The sequence below is a fragment of the Mus musculus genome, chromosome 1, assembly GCF_000001635.26.
Source record: "Mus musculus strain C57BL/6J chromosome 1, GRCm38.p6 C57BL/6J".
Taxonomy (NCBI): domain Eukaryota; kingdom Metazoa; phylum Chordata; class Mammalia; order Rodentia; family Muridae; genus Mus; species Mus musculus.
The window spans coordinates 55,329,475-55,342,404 of NC_000067.6; the positions used below are offsets into that span (position 1 = coordinate 55,329,475).

Here is a 12,930-nt window from a genome sequence, read left to right on the forward strand (position 1 = left end):
ATTTTCAAAAAGTTAATACCAATACTCCTTTTCCACAAAAAAGTAACAGAAGGAACATTGCCTAATTCATTTTATGAAGCCACAATCACACTGATACCCAAACCACAGAAAGACTCAGCAAAGAAAGAAAATTACAGAACCATTTTCATCATGAACATTGCTAAAAAACAAAACAAAACAAAACAAAACAAAACACCCAACCAACCAAACACATACACACACAAAACCCCAACCAACCAACCAACAAACAAACAAAGCAAAAAGCTTCAATAAAATACTTGCAAACTGAATCCAAGGACACATAATCCATCACTATCAAGTAGGCTTTATTCCAGAGATGCAGGAAGGGTTCAATGTACAAAAATCTGTCAACGTAACCCATCATATAAAGAAACTGAAAGAATAAAAATCCAATCATCTCATTAGATACTGAAAGTCCTAGCCAGAGCAATTAGACAACAAAAGGAGGTCAAGGAGATACAAATTGGAAAGGAAGAAGTCAAAATATCACTATTTGTAGATGATATGATAGTATATATAAGTGATCCTAAAAATTCCACCAGAGAACTCCTAAACCTGATAAAAAGCTTCAGTGAAATAGCTGGATATAAAATAAACTCAAACAAGTCAATGGCCTTTCTCTACACAAAGAATAAACAGGCTGAGAAAGAAATTAGGGAAACAACACCCTTCTCAATAGTCACAAATAATATAGAATACCTTGGTGTGACTCTAACTAAGGAAGTGAAAGTTCTATATGACAAGAATTTCAAGTCTCTGAAGAAAGAAATCAAAGAAGATCTGAGAAGATGGAAAGATCTCCCATGCTCATGGATTGGCAGGGTCAATATAGTCAAAATGGCTATCTTGCCAAAAGCAATCTACAGATTCAATGCAATCCCCATCAAAATTCCAACTCAATTCTTCACAAAGGTAGCAAGGGCAATTTGCAAATTCATCCGGAATAACAAAAAATCCTAGGATAGCAAAAACTCTTCTCAACAATAAAAGAACCTCTGGTGGAATCACAATCACCGACCTCAAGCTGTGCTATAGAACACTGTGATAAAAACTGCATGGTAGTGGTACAGGGACAGACAGGTAGATCAATAGAACAGAATTCAAGACCCAGAAATGAACCCACACACCTATGGTCACTTGATCTTTGACAAGGGAGCTAAAACCATCCAATGGAAAGAAGACAGTATCTTCAGCAAATGGTGCTGGCTCAACTGGCAGTTATCATGTAGAAGAATGTGAATTGATCCATTCCTATCTCTTTGCACAAAGCTCAAGTCTAAGTGGATCAAGGAACTCCACATAAAATCAGAGACACTGAAACCTATAGAGGAGAAAGTGGAGAAGAGTCCCAAAGATATGGGCAAAGGGGAAAAATTCTTGAACAGAACAGCAATGGCTTGCGCTGTAAGATCAAGAATTGACAAATGGTACCTCATAAAATTGCAAAGACATTGTCATTAAGACCAAAAAGCAACCGACAGATTGGGAAAAGATCTTTACCCATCCTAAATCAGATAGGGAGCTTATAACCAATAAATATGAGGAACTCAAGAAGTTGGACTCCAGAAAACTAAATAACCCTATTTTTAAAATGTGGTACAGAGCTAAACAAAGAATTCTCAACTGAGGAATACCGAATAGCCGAGAAGCACCTAAAAAATTATTCAACATCCTTAGTAATCAGGGAAATGAAAGTCAAAACAATCCTGAGATTCTACCTCACACCAGTCAGAATGGCCAATATAAAAAATTCAGGTGACAGCAGATGCTGGCGAGGATGTGGAGAAAGAGGAACACTCCTCCATTGTTGGTGGGATTGCAAGCTGGTACCACCACTTTGGAAATCAGTTTGGTGGTTCCTCAGAAAATTGAACATAGTACTACTGGAGGATCTCGCAATACCTCTCCTGGGCATATACCCAGAAGATGCTCCACCATGTAATAAGGACACATGTTCCACTATATTCATAGCAGCCTTATTTATAAGAGCCAGAAGCTGAAAAGAACCCAGATGTCCCTCAACAGAGGAATGGATACAGAAAATGTGGTACATTTATACAACAGAGTACTACACAGCTATTAAAAACAATGAATTTATGAAATTCTTAGATAAATGGATGGATCTGGAGGATATCATCTTGAGTGAGGTAACCCAATCACAAAAGGACACACATGATATGCACTCACTGATAAGTGGGTATTAGCCCAGAAGCTCAGAATACTTTTTAGAAAGGGGAACAAAATACTCATGGAAGGAGATACAGAGACAAAGTTCAGAGCAAAACCTGAAGGAACGCTCATCCAGAGACTGCCCCACTTGGGTATCCATTCCATAAACAATCACCAAACCCAGATACTAGGCAGATGCCAACAAGATCCTGCTGACAGGAGCCTGATATAGCTGTCTCCTGGGAGGCTCTGCCAGTGCCTGGAAAATACAGAAGTGGATGCTCACAATCATCCATTGGACGAAGCACAAGGTCCCCAATGAAGGAGCTAGACAAAGGACCCATGGAGCTTAAGGGGTCTGAAGCCTCATAGGAGGAACATCAATATGAACTAACCAGTACCCCTAGAGCTCCTTGGAACTATACCACTAATCAAAGAAAACACATGGTGAAATTTGTGACTCTAGCTGTATATATGTAGCAGAGGATGGCCTAGTAGGTCTTCAATGGGAGGAAAGGCCTCCGGTTCTGTGAAGGCTCTATGGCCCAGTATAGGGGAATGCCATTACCAGGAATGGGAGTGGGTGGCTTGGGGAGCAGGGGGAGGGGGAAGGGGATAGGGGATTTTTGAAGGGGAAACTAGTAAATGGGGTAACATTTGAAATGTAAATAAAAAAATCTAATTAAAAAAGGAAAAAATCAAACCATAACTTGAAGAAAAAAAAGAGTAGTTATCCTATAAACAAACTACAAAGAAACTGTGAAAAAATATCAGGGAAATAACACCCTTTATAATATCTTGGAGTAACACCAACAAAGCAAGTAAATGGCTTGTACAATAAAAGCTTTAAATCTTTGAAGAAAGAAATTCAAGAAGATATCAGAAGATGGAAAAATCTCCCATGTTCATGGATCAGTAGGAATAACATAGTAAAAATGGCAATCTTAATCAAAAACATTCTAACACCATTCTTTACAGATCTTGAAAGAATAATCAACTTCAAATGGAAAAAACAAAAAACCCAGAATAGCTAAACAATCTTGAATAATAAAAGAACTTCCAGAGGTATCACAATCCCTGATTTCAAGCTCTACTACAGAGCTATAGTAATAAAACAATGTATGGCACTGGCATAAAAAATAGTCAGAGGTTGATCAATAGAATTGAAATGAAAACCTAGCCATAAACCCACATACCTATGTATACCTCATTCTTGATAAATAAGCCAGAAACACACCCTGGAAAAAAGACACCACCTTCAACAAATGGTGCTGGGTCTAACTGGATGTAGGCTTGTAGAAAAATGCTAATATAGCCATAAACACACGAGAAAACCACAGTCAAAATCATCGTAGAGAAAATATTGAGGTAATGCCACTAAGTTCAGAAATGTGACAAGGCTGGCTATTGTTCTTGCTCCTTCCAAGATGGTGCTGTAAGTACCAGTTGGAAAAACTATTTTTATTTGTGGGTGCCTTAAGAAATCACAAAAATTCTGCCGGAAATTTTCCAGAAATAAACAAATTCTGCAATGTGGCAAGATATAGAATCAACTGGTATAAATCAACAGCTTTTCTATATAGAAGCAATAAACATACAAAAAACAGATCACAGACACATTCCCATTCACAAAAGACTTAAAGAAAAAGTATAGGAATAAACCTATTCAAGGAAGTAAAGAAACTCTACAATGAGAACTTTAAACCTCTGAAGAAAGAGATAAAGACGCTAGAAAATTAAAAGATATCAAATTTATAGATTTGCAAAATTAATATTGTGAAAGTAACAATTTTTCCAAAATCCATTATGATTAAATGGAATCCAAAATGGAATCCATATCAAAATTCACATTTCATTTCTCACAAAAATAGAAAAAAAATTATCCTAAAATTCACATGGAACCTAAAAGTCCCAGATAGCCAAAACTCTCCTCAGCAAAAAGAATGACACTGGAAGGGACTACCATTCCAGATCTCAAGATTATATATTAGGGGGCTGGAAAGAGTTAAGCATACTGGCTGTTCTTCCAGAGGATCTGAGTTCAATTCTAGTTCCCATATGGCAGCTTACAAGTGTATATAACACAAGTTTCAAGGGATCAGATACTTTCACATAGACATATATTCAGGAAAACACCAATGCATATAAAACAAACAAAGAAAGAAAGTCATCCATGTAAAAAATGAGCCCTGGGACTTGAATGGAGAGGAAGAAGAAGAAGGAGGAGGAGGAGGAGGAGAAGGAAGAGGAGGAGGAGGAGGAAGAGGAAGAAGAAGAAGAAGAAGAAGAAGAAGAAGAAGAAGAAGAAGGAAGAAGAAGAAGAAGAAAGAAGAAGAAGAAGAAGAAAGAAGAAAGAAGAAGAAGAAGAAGCAGAACAACAACAACAACAACAGGCTAAACACATTAAAAAATGTTCGTCATCCCTAATAAATACAGAAATGCAAATCAAAACAACTTGGAGATTTTATCTTACCCCAGTCGGAATGGTAAAGATCAACAAAATGACCTATAGCAAATTCTGGAGGGGATATGGGGAGCAGGGAATCCTCATTCACTGTTGGTTTGACTGCAAAATGGTGTAGCCAGTATAGAAATCAGTGTGGAGAATTCTCAAAAAGCTAACAATAAATCTACCATATGACTCAGCTATACCACTCACTGTCATATGTCCAAAGGACTCAACACTATACTTCATAGATACTTAGACACGTTCATTGCTGCTCTATTCATAACAACTAGCAAGTGGGAGTAACCTAACTGTCCTTTCCCAGACAAATTGATAATGAAATGTGGTACTATGGAATATTATTTAGGTGTAAAGAAATAAAACCATAAATATTTCAGGTAAAGAAATGGAACTATAAAAGGATCATGTTGAGTGAGACAATCCAGACCCAGAAAAAAAATTAGCACGTTCTCCTTCATCAAAGGCTCCTAGCTTCAAATCTTCAGATGTTAGTATATAGCCCAGAGTAACTGCAGAAGCCAGCAAAGTAAACCAGGTCGATTGCTGGAGGTGAGCAGTAACAATAGAGTGTGGAATAGCAGGTACAAGTTATCTGAAGGGGAAAATGTTAAATGGGGGGGGGGGACACCTCTAATTAAGGATGTGGGAGAAAAATAAATACAGAAGAAGGGTAAAATTACAGTAAGGATGTCTGAAAAAGCTCTAAGAAATCATCCTAGTAAGTACATAAAAATATGACCCATGTAAAGCAGTACACACATGCACAGATGCATGTGTATCAATGATATATTCCCATTTGGGCTGATAATGTTCAGGAGCCATATCTAACAGAAACCCAAATACCAGACATGAAAAGCCCTCTTCTGAGTTATTGGTCAAGGTTGTCTAAGAAACTCTGAGAACATTTGGGCTATTGATAATGCCCTTGACTGTCCCCTAGAGGTGTGAGGTAAGTCCCTATTGCTGAAGATAGATATTAAACACTGTAGACACAGTCATGAGGTGGAACTGACCCGAAAGCCACCTTTCTTCCTGAGTAAAAGCTTTCATGGTACCAGAAGTTGCCATGCATGCTTTCAATGGAAGAAAACAACGGAGTCCTACCAAGATATGACACTTCTGAACCACAGCAATGGCCAGCATGGCATAATGGCATAATAAACTCAAAGGTGTAGTAGTGGCAGGCATAACTTTCTAATTGGACATAAGATATACTCAACAAGAGGGAAGTCATGCTTTTCCTCCTCTCCAGCTCCACCACTGTAGCCATCATGAATGACACAGTAACCATCCGGACCAGGAAGTTCATGACCGACCGTGTGCTTCAGAGGAAACAGATGGTCATTGATGTCCTTCATCCTGGGAAGGCAACAGTATCAAAAGACAGAAATTCGGGAAAAGCTGGCCAAAATGTACAAAACCACACCAGATGTCATCTTTGTATTTGGATTCAGAACCCACTTCGGTGGTGGCAAGACAACTGGCTTTGGCATGATCTATGATTCTTTAGATTATGCAAAGAAGAATGAGCCTAAACACAGACTCGCAAGACATGGCCATTATGAGAAGAAAAAGACCTCCAGAAAACAGGGAAAGGAACGCAAAAACAGAATGAAGAAGGTCAGGGGCACGGCAAAGGCCAATGTTGGTGCTGGCAAAAAGTGAGTGGAGATTGGATACAGCCAAAGGAGTAGATCTGTGGTGACTTGATGTTTTGCTGTGATGTGCAGATTTCTGAGAGGACAAACTAAAAAGCTCCTACCAAAAAAAAAAAAAAAAAAAAAAAAAAAAAAAAAAAAAGAGGGAAGTCATGCCTGATACTGGAAATTTAGTAACTATTTAGGGCCTGTGAAGTCATGAATCTTGGAAGAGAACATTCAACTACCATTTTACTAAACAGCACAATTCATAGCTAAATACTAAATATTTCTCCGAATACCCATAGATCTGTGTAGTTGTCACCCCTTATCAAGAAAACATCTTCTTTACAGTGGACAGAAACCATCACAGAAAACCATAAGCAATCAAAGTTCAGTTGTGGAGCCCAGCCCCCACTCATATATCTACAAGACAACTCCTTGACCCAAGGTTCAGGGAGCACTGTAGAAAATAGAGTGGAAAGATTGTAAGAGCCAGAAAAATAGCAAGTTTTCTGTGAGACGTTGTCTCCTAAAAATTTCAGAAACACTGATGAAGACTCACCAACATGGTTGTTTAAACAGGATTTGAACAAGGATAATACCAAAAGACATGTTAACATGAATGGAGCAAGCTTGTAAAGCCTGAAGTTTACACAAAGAACTACTGGCAGCTGAAGAACGCTGAAATCAATCTTCCCCAGGAAAGAGCTCACCAATTGGTTACCTAATACCAAATGGTCAGCCTTGAAAACATACATACAAGAAACACTGAACACACTGAACATTATTTATGTATTTAGGAACATACATATACACATGCATATAACAATAATTAATGAAAAAAGAGGCCATGAATTTGAAAGAAAGCAAGGAGAGGTATATGACAAGGTTTAGAGGAAAGAAAGGGAAGGAGGAAATGAAATAACTGTGCTATAATTTCAAAGCATAGTAAAAATAAATTCTGAAAATGTTTAAAAAATAAGTTCAATTGTGTTTAGTTTTAACAGTAAGTAGATAAACTCAATAGAAAACCAAGACTACTACTACATGGTAATACTGACAAAGTTGTAAAAAACTGATTATTTTTTAAAGGATTGTTTTATTATTTTTAAATTCTGTGTTTTTGTGTACTTATTTGTAAGTATATGCATGTGAGTGGTATGGAGGCCAGTGGTGTTGGATCCCTAGAGTTGGAATTGTAGGTGGTTGTAACATGTCACGTGGGTATGCTGGGAATCAAGCTTGGGTCCTTCTGCTAGAGTGGTACACGCTCTAACCCCACTGAGTCATCCCTCTAACTCAAAAGATTGGTCTTTTTCTTTTGAGACAGGGCTTCTCTCTATGTAGCCAAGACTAGTCATTTTAAGAACTGGCACACAATGGAAAACTTAGAGCTTGAATAAAGCATTAAGTAGTTTTTTCTTTTTGTTTGAAAGCTACCAGTCAACATGTAGTCAAGATGTGTGTGTGTGTGTGTGTGTGTGTGTGTGTGTGTGTGTGTGTGTGTGTATAATCAATGTAAGACTCTGATTCTATGTATATATTCTAATAAAGCACTAAGAGGAATAAATTTTCTAGTAATATATGGGCATAACTAATGGGTAAGACTACAAATTTTCACTGTTTGACTGAATGTATCTATATTATATATTATTCTTAACAAAACTCCTATCATTGTTGAGGTTTGGTCTGTTGCTATGTATTGTAATGCTAAATACTGGCCCCCAAGGTCTGTTTGACCCCAGGGACAAGGAAATCCTCACATATACCAAGTGATGCTATGTAACGTTTCTCCTTAATTTAAAACTATTGGTTGAATAAAGATGTCTATAGCCTATAGCTGTACAGAAAAGAAGTAGGCAAGGTTTTGGTTCCTGGGCTTGGGGATGGAGATAGGACAAAGAGGGAAAACAGAGAGAAGAGAGAGGAGAAGATAGCATGGAGTATGGGATTGTGAGAACTGGCCACGAGGGCTGGCCAGTCAGAGTAAGAGTGACCTAGGCAGAACACTGTAGATCATATTTTGGGGTTGTTGACAGGAAAGCAGACATAACAGAGAGGGTAGGTATCTGCCCAGGTCTAGTGCTTTAAAAGCTTATTATACATATAAAAGTTGTATATTATTCATAATAGCCAGAAACTGAAACAACCTAGATGTCCTTCAACTGAAGAATGGATAAAGAAAACGTAGTACATCTACACACTAGTCTACTATTCAGGTATTAATTTTGCAGGCAAATGGATGGAACTTGATAATATCATCCTGAGTACATACATAGTACTTATAAGTGGATATTAGTCATAAAATATGGATTCCTGTATTACACTCCACAGACCCAAAGAAGCTAAACAAGAAGGAAGGCCTAAGTAAGGAAGCTTGAGTCCTACTTAGAAGGGAGAATAAAATAGTCATAAGAGGCAGATGGAGAAAGGGAACTGGGAGGGACTGGATATGGGGGCGGGAGTAGGAGGATTCAAGATCAGGTGAGGAGGACAGGAAGGATAGCTAAATGGCCATGAAAATGAATGGAAATCTGAACTGACAGGAGTAAGGAGATGTGTGTGTGGGGTGCATTTCCAGGACAAGACAGAGACCTGGGATAAGGAAAGCTCCCAAGAGTCAATGGAGATGACCTTAGCTGTGACTCACTACACTGGGGATATGGAACCTGAAGATACTGCCTCGTGTAGCCAAGCAGGAACCCCAGTGGAACAATAGAGACACCAACCTACCCACAACACTTTCAACCCAAAATAATCCTGTCAACAAGTAATGCAGGCATGAGGAAAGGAGCAGAAATTGAGGGAATGGCCAACCAATAACAGGCCCAACTTGAGACTCATCTCATGGGCAAGCATTAATCATACTCTGTTATGCTTGCAGACAGGGGCATGTTGTTCTGTTTGAGGCACCACCCAGCAGCTGACTCAGATACAGACACCTACAGCAAACAGTGGATGGAGCTAGGAGGAAGGATTGTGGGCTCTGAAAGAGTTAGGAACTCCACAAGAAGACCAGTAGTCAACCTACCTGGACTCTTGGGGTTAGAGTCTAAACCACCAACCAAAGAACACACACAGGCTGGACCTAGGCCTTCCTACACATATGTAGCAGATGTGAAGCTTGGCCTTCATGTGGGCCCTCCCTGAACAACTGCAAAAGGGGCTATCTCAAAAGCTGCTGCCTGTACATGGGATATATTCTACTAGCTGGGCTACCTGGTCTGGCCTGTGGGAGAGGAAGCACCTAGCCTCACAGAGACTTAAGTACCTGGGTGGGTAGGGGGTATGGGGGTGGGGTCTGTGCACCTGCTCAGAGGAGAAGGGGATGGGGGAAGGAGTGTGGGAGGGGGTGACAGGGGTGGCAATGAGTGGGATATAAAGTGAATAAGTAAAAAAAAAATTAAATTTAAAAATTTGGTTTGTGTCTTTTATCTGGGCTGCTTACTGGTAGATATATTTGTAATAAGAACATACAAAATGAAGATCAAAGGCAGCTAGAACTCCCCGATTGAGATTAAATAATTTCTACAATATATCATTCTTTTCTTAAAAGGGCATGCCTCTTACTCACTAGAGACCTTGCTGTAATGCTTTGCTTTGGGGTGAAAAAAAATCCAGGCATGAAATAAACAAAGAAGTCAATGTCATGAAAAAATAAGAATAAACAAAGCAAAAGGAGTGTGTATAACAAATATTAAAGGTAAAAATAGTACCTTATTTCATCCAATGAACAAACAAATTAATATGTGGATCCCATGGGTACATATTAACTTATATATTTGAGTTTAACAATAAAGTCAGAATATTCTAGTAGTGCTTCATTTAGTTCATTAGGCAACTAATTTTGTTAACTTAGTCAACTAACTAAACTGTTAAGTGGATATTTTCAGTTATTGAAATAAAGGCAAATATACAGGTACAAAGTATTGATATACTTATAGCAAATCTAAAATATATGACATATCTGTGACATCTAAATATAAGTGAATATATTCATAACTTTCCATAAGTAATCTAGAGGGATGTAAGCAAAAACCTTGAAAACCATTCTCCTAGAAGAGCTTACATACAAGATCTGGCTGTTCCATATAGCCTTGACTGTAGAAAAAGTTAAAAATGTCTATGATTAGAGGAATATAAAAATGATTATGTATCAAAAAATAGAGTATTATTTAAAGGGCCAATAGTTTAACTCTCAAGATATAATATTCAAGTTAAAATACAGATTATTTATAGTGTTTAAAGACTACCCAAAGAGTTACCTATGTTGCTTACTGGAAGATATATTTGTAGTAAGAACATACAAAGAAGAAGAAATTCTGAAGAAGGAAGGGTAAAAGAATGGAAATTAGGAAATTTTACATGGATTTGCCATATTTTATTTCTTCTTTTTAAATAACTTCAATTAATATGGCCAAGTATTAACATTTGTTAAATGTGGATAGCAGTGATGTAGATATATTTATTTGCTTGTGTTTTAAATATTTCAGAGTCAGGGCCAGTGAGATGGCTTAGTGGATAAAGGCTCACAGGCCCAATGGTGGAAGGAGAGAGCCAACGCTTGCAGATTGTACTCTGCCCTCCACACTCAGTGGTGACACACACAATAAGTAAATGTGAAAAAGTTCATCAAATACATAAGAATAAAGTATCTTAAAAATATTTGGTAGTAACTCTTCTAAACTGAGAATCACTTACAGGCCAAGATGGTGGGACAGAAGTTACTTCTGGAGTATGAAAATAAGCAACGCCATTATGGTAAGTATAAGGGTACCCAGTTGAAGTGGTCAGATACATTGTTCCAGCCGCTGGCATGAGACTAGAACCTAAGGCAAATAATAAAGGATAAGGACGGAAATGTTTAATTTAATTTTATGAACATGTAATTTCTGAACACATTTTGGAAAACTATTTTAAGGTTTCAACATGGGTTCAGTAAAAACTAGAATATTTAAACTCTATGTATTACAACACCTTTGAAGAATACATTTTTAAAATTAATACCTCAGAGCTCTTATTAGATTATGAGGATTAAGTAAAAATCAAGGTAAGTAAATATTAAAAGCTCTCCAATTCAGATTCTTTTTTTTTTTTTTTGGTTTTTCGAGACAAGGTTTCTCTGTGTAGCCCTGGATGTCCAGTTCCACTTTGTAGACCAGGCTGGCCTCCAACTCAGAAATCCACCTGCCTCTGCCTCCCAAGTGCTAGGATTAAAGGCGTGTGCCATCACCGCCCAGCTCCAATTCAGATTCTAATACCAGTCTAATGAAACAATTCATATTATTCTTATTAACTATATTATTATTAATTATATTTTTAGAAATATAAATTATAAAATTGAAACACTTTAATTTTTTTGAGCACTGATTGGTGTTTTTGCCTGGATGTGTGTCTGTGCAAGGGCGTCAGAGCCCCTAGAACTAGAGTTGCAGGCAGTTGTGAGCTGCCCTGTGGGAGCTGGTAGTTGAACACAGTTCCGCTGGAAGAGCAGCCAATCATTCTCTACTGAATTTTAGCGATGGTCTCTCAATACCATGGAGCTCACTGATTCAGTGAGACGGCCTGCCAGCAAGCCCCACAGCTCTAGGATTCCAGGCACACACTGCCAGGCCTTGTTTTTTTTTTTTTCCCCCACAGGCCTTGGTTTTTACGTGGATTATAAAGGACCCGATTCAAGTCCTCAGTCTTTTGGCAAGCACTTACTGAGATATCTTTTCAGTCAATAGTACATTTTGTAATAACTACGTTAATAAATGCTGAGTCAAAGTCAAAATTAATGTTTTATCATCCCAGTAGACATATGATATGGTTAAGGAAAGATAAAATTAGCAACAAATGTGAAAATTTTCTTTAATAAGCAAAACTACAGAGGTGTTTAATATAAAAATTTTTTTAAAAAAGTCTAAGGATTATAGAAATCTGAGGAAGGCATACACATAATTTATCTAATACCAAAGCTTTGTTTCCTCTGATAATTAGGACACATTTGTTTGATTAAAAAACATATCATGCAGTTAGTTTTTTGTTATTAGTTCTATATTTTTACTTTTTATACTTCTACTTTGATTAATTTAAAATGATTTTATAATCACAAACCCTTTATTTTATTTTAATTTTTTACTGGATATTATATGTATTTACATTTCAAATGTTATCCCCTTTCCTTGTTTCCCCTCTGCCATCTATCCCCTCTACCCCCTATCCCATCCCCCCTTACCCTGCTTCTATGAGGGTGCTCTCCCCCATGCCTCCTATACTCCTGCCTCACTGCCCTAGCATTCCCCTATACTGGGGCATCAAGCCTTCACAGGACCAAGGGTCTCCCCTTCCACTGATTCCAGGTAAGGCCCCTTCAGCTCCTTCAGTCCTACACCTAACTCCCCCATTGGGGTCCCTGTGCTCAGTGCAATGGTTGGCTGCAAGCATCCACATCTGTATTGGTCAGGATCTGACAGAGCCTCTCAGGAGATCACTAACCTTTAAATTGGTAATTCTAAATTTCTTTAGCTATTTTAAGTGATTTTTTTTCAAGGTGAAAGCTGGGTTTTTATTGCTGTTCTATTTACAACAGCAAGGAAAAGGAATAAGCCAAGATGTCCATCAACAGATGAATGGATAGTGAAATGTGGG

General features: G+C 37.9%; 1 protein-coding gene and 1 pseudogene across 6 annotated transcripts in view; one reads left to right on the plus strand and one right to left on the minus strand.

The window, feature by feature from the left end:
- Boll (boule homolog, RNA binding protein) overlaps window positions 1-12,930 on the minus strand; it is a 120,224-nt gene that overhangs the window by 85,909 nt on the left and 21,385 nt on the right. For all 6 annotated transcript variants that reach the window (XR_373267.4, NM_001368767.1, NM_001367887.2 and 3 more), the window contains exon 6: window positions 10,999-11,126. Coding sequence is in view for 5 of the 6 variants with exons in the window: in NM_001368767.1 (NP_001355696.1) it covers window positions 10,999-11,126 (128 nt within the window). In the remaining variant the exon portion in view is untranslated. The remainder of the gene's footprint in view (window positions 1-10,998; window positions 11,127-12,930) is intronic.
- Window positions 5,914-6,404, plus strand: Gm8292 (annotated as a pseudogene).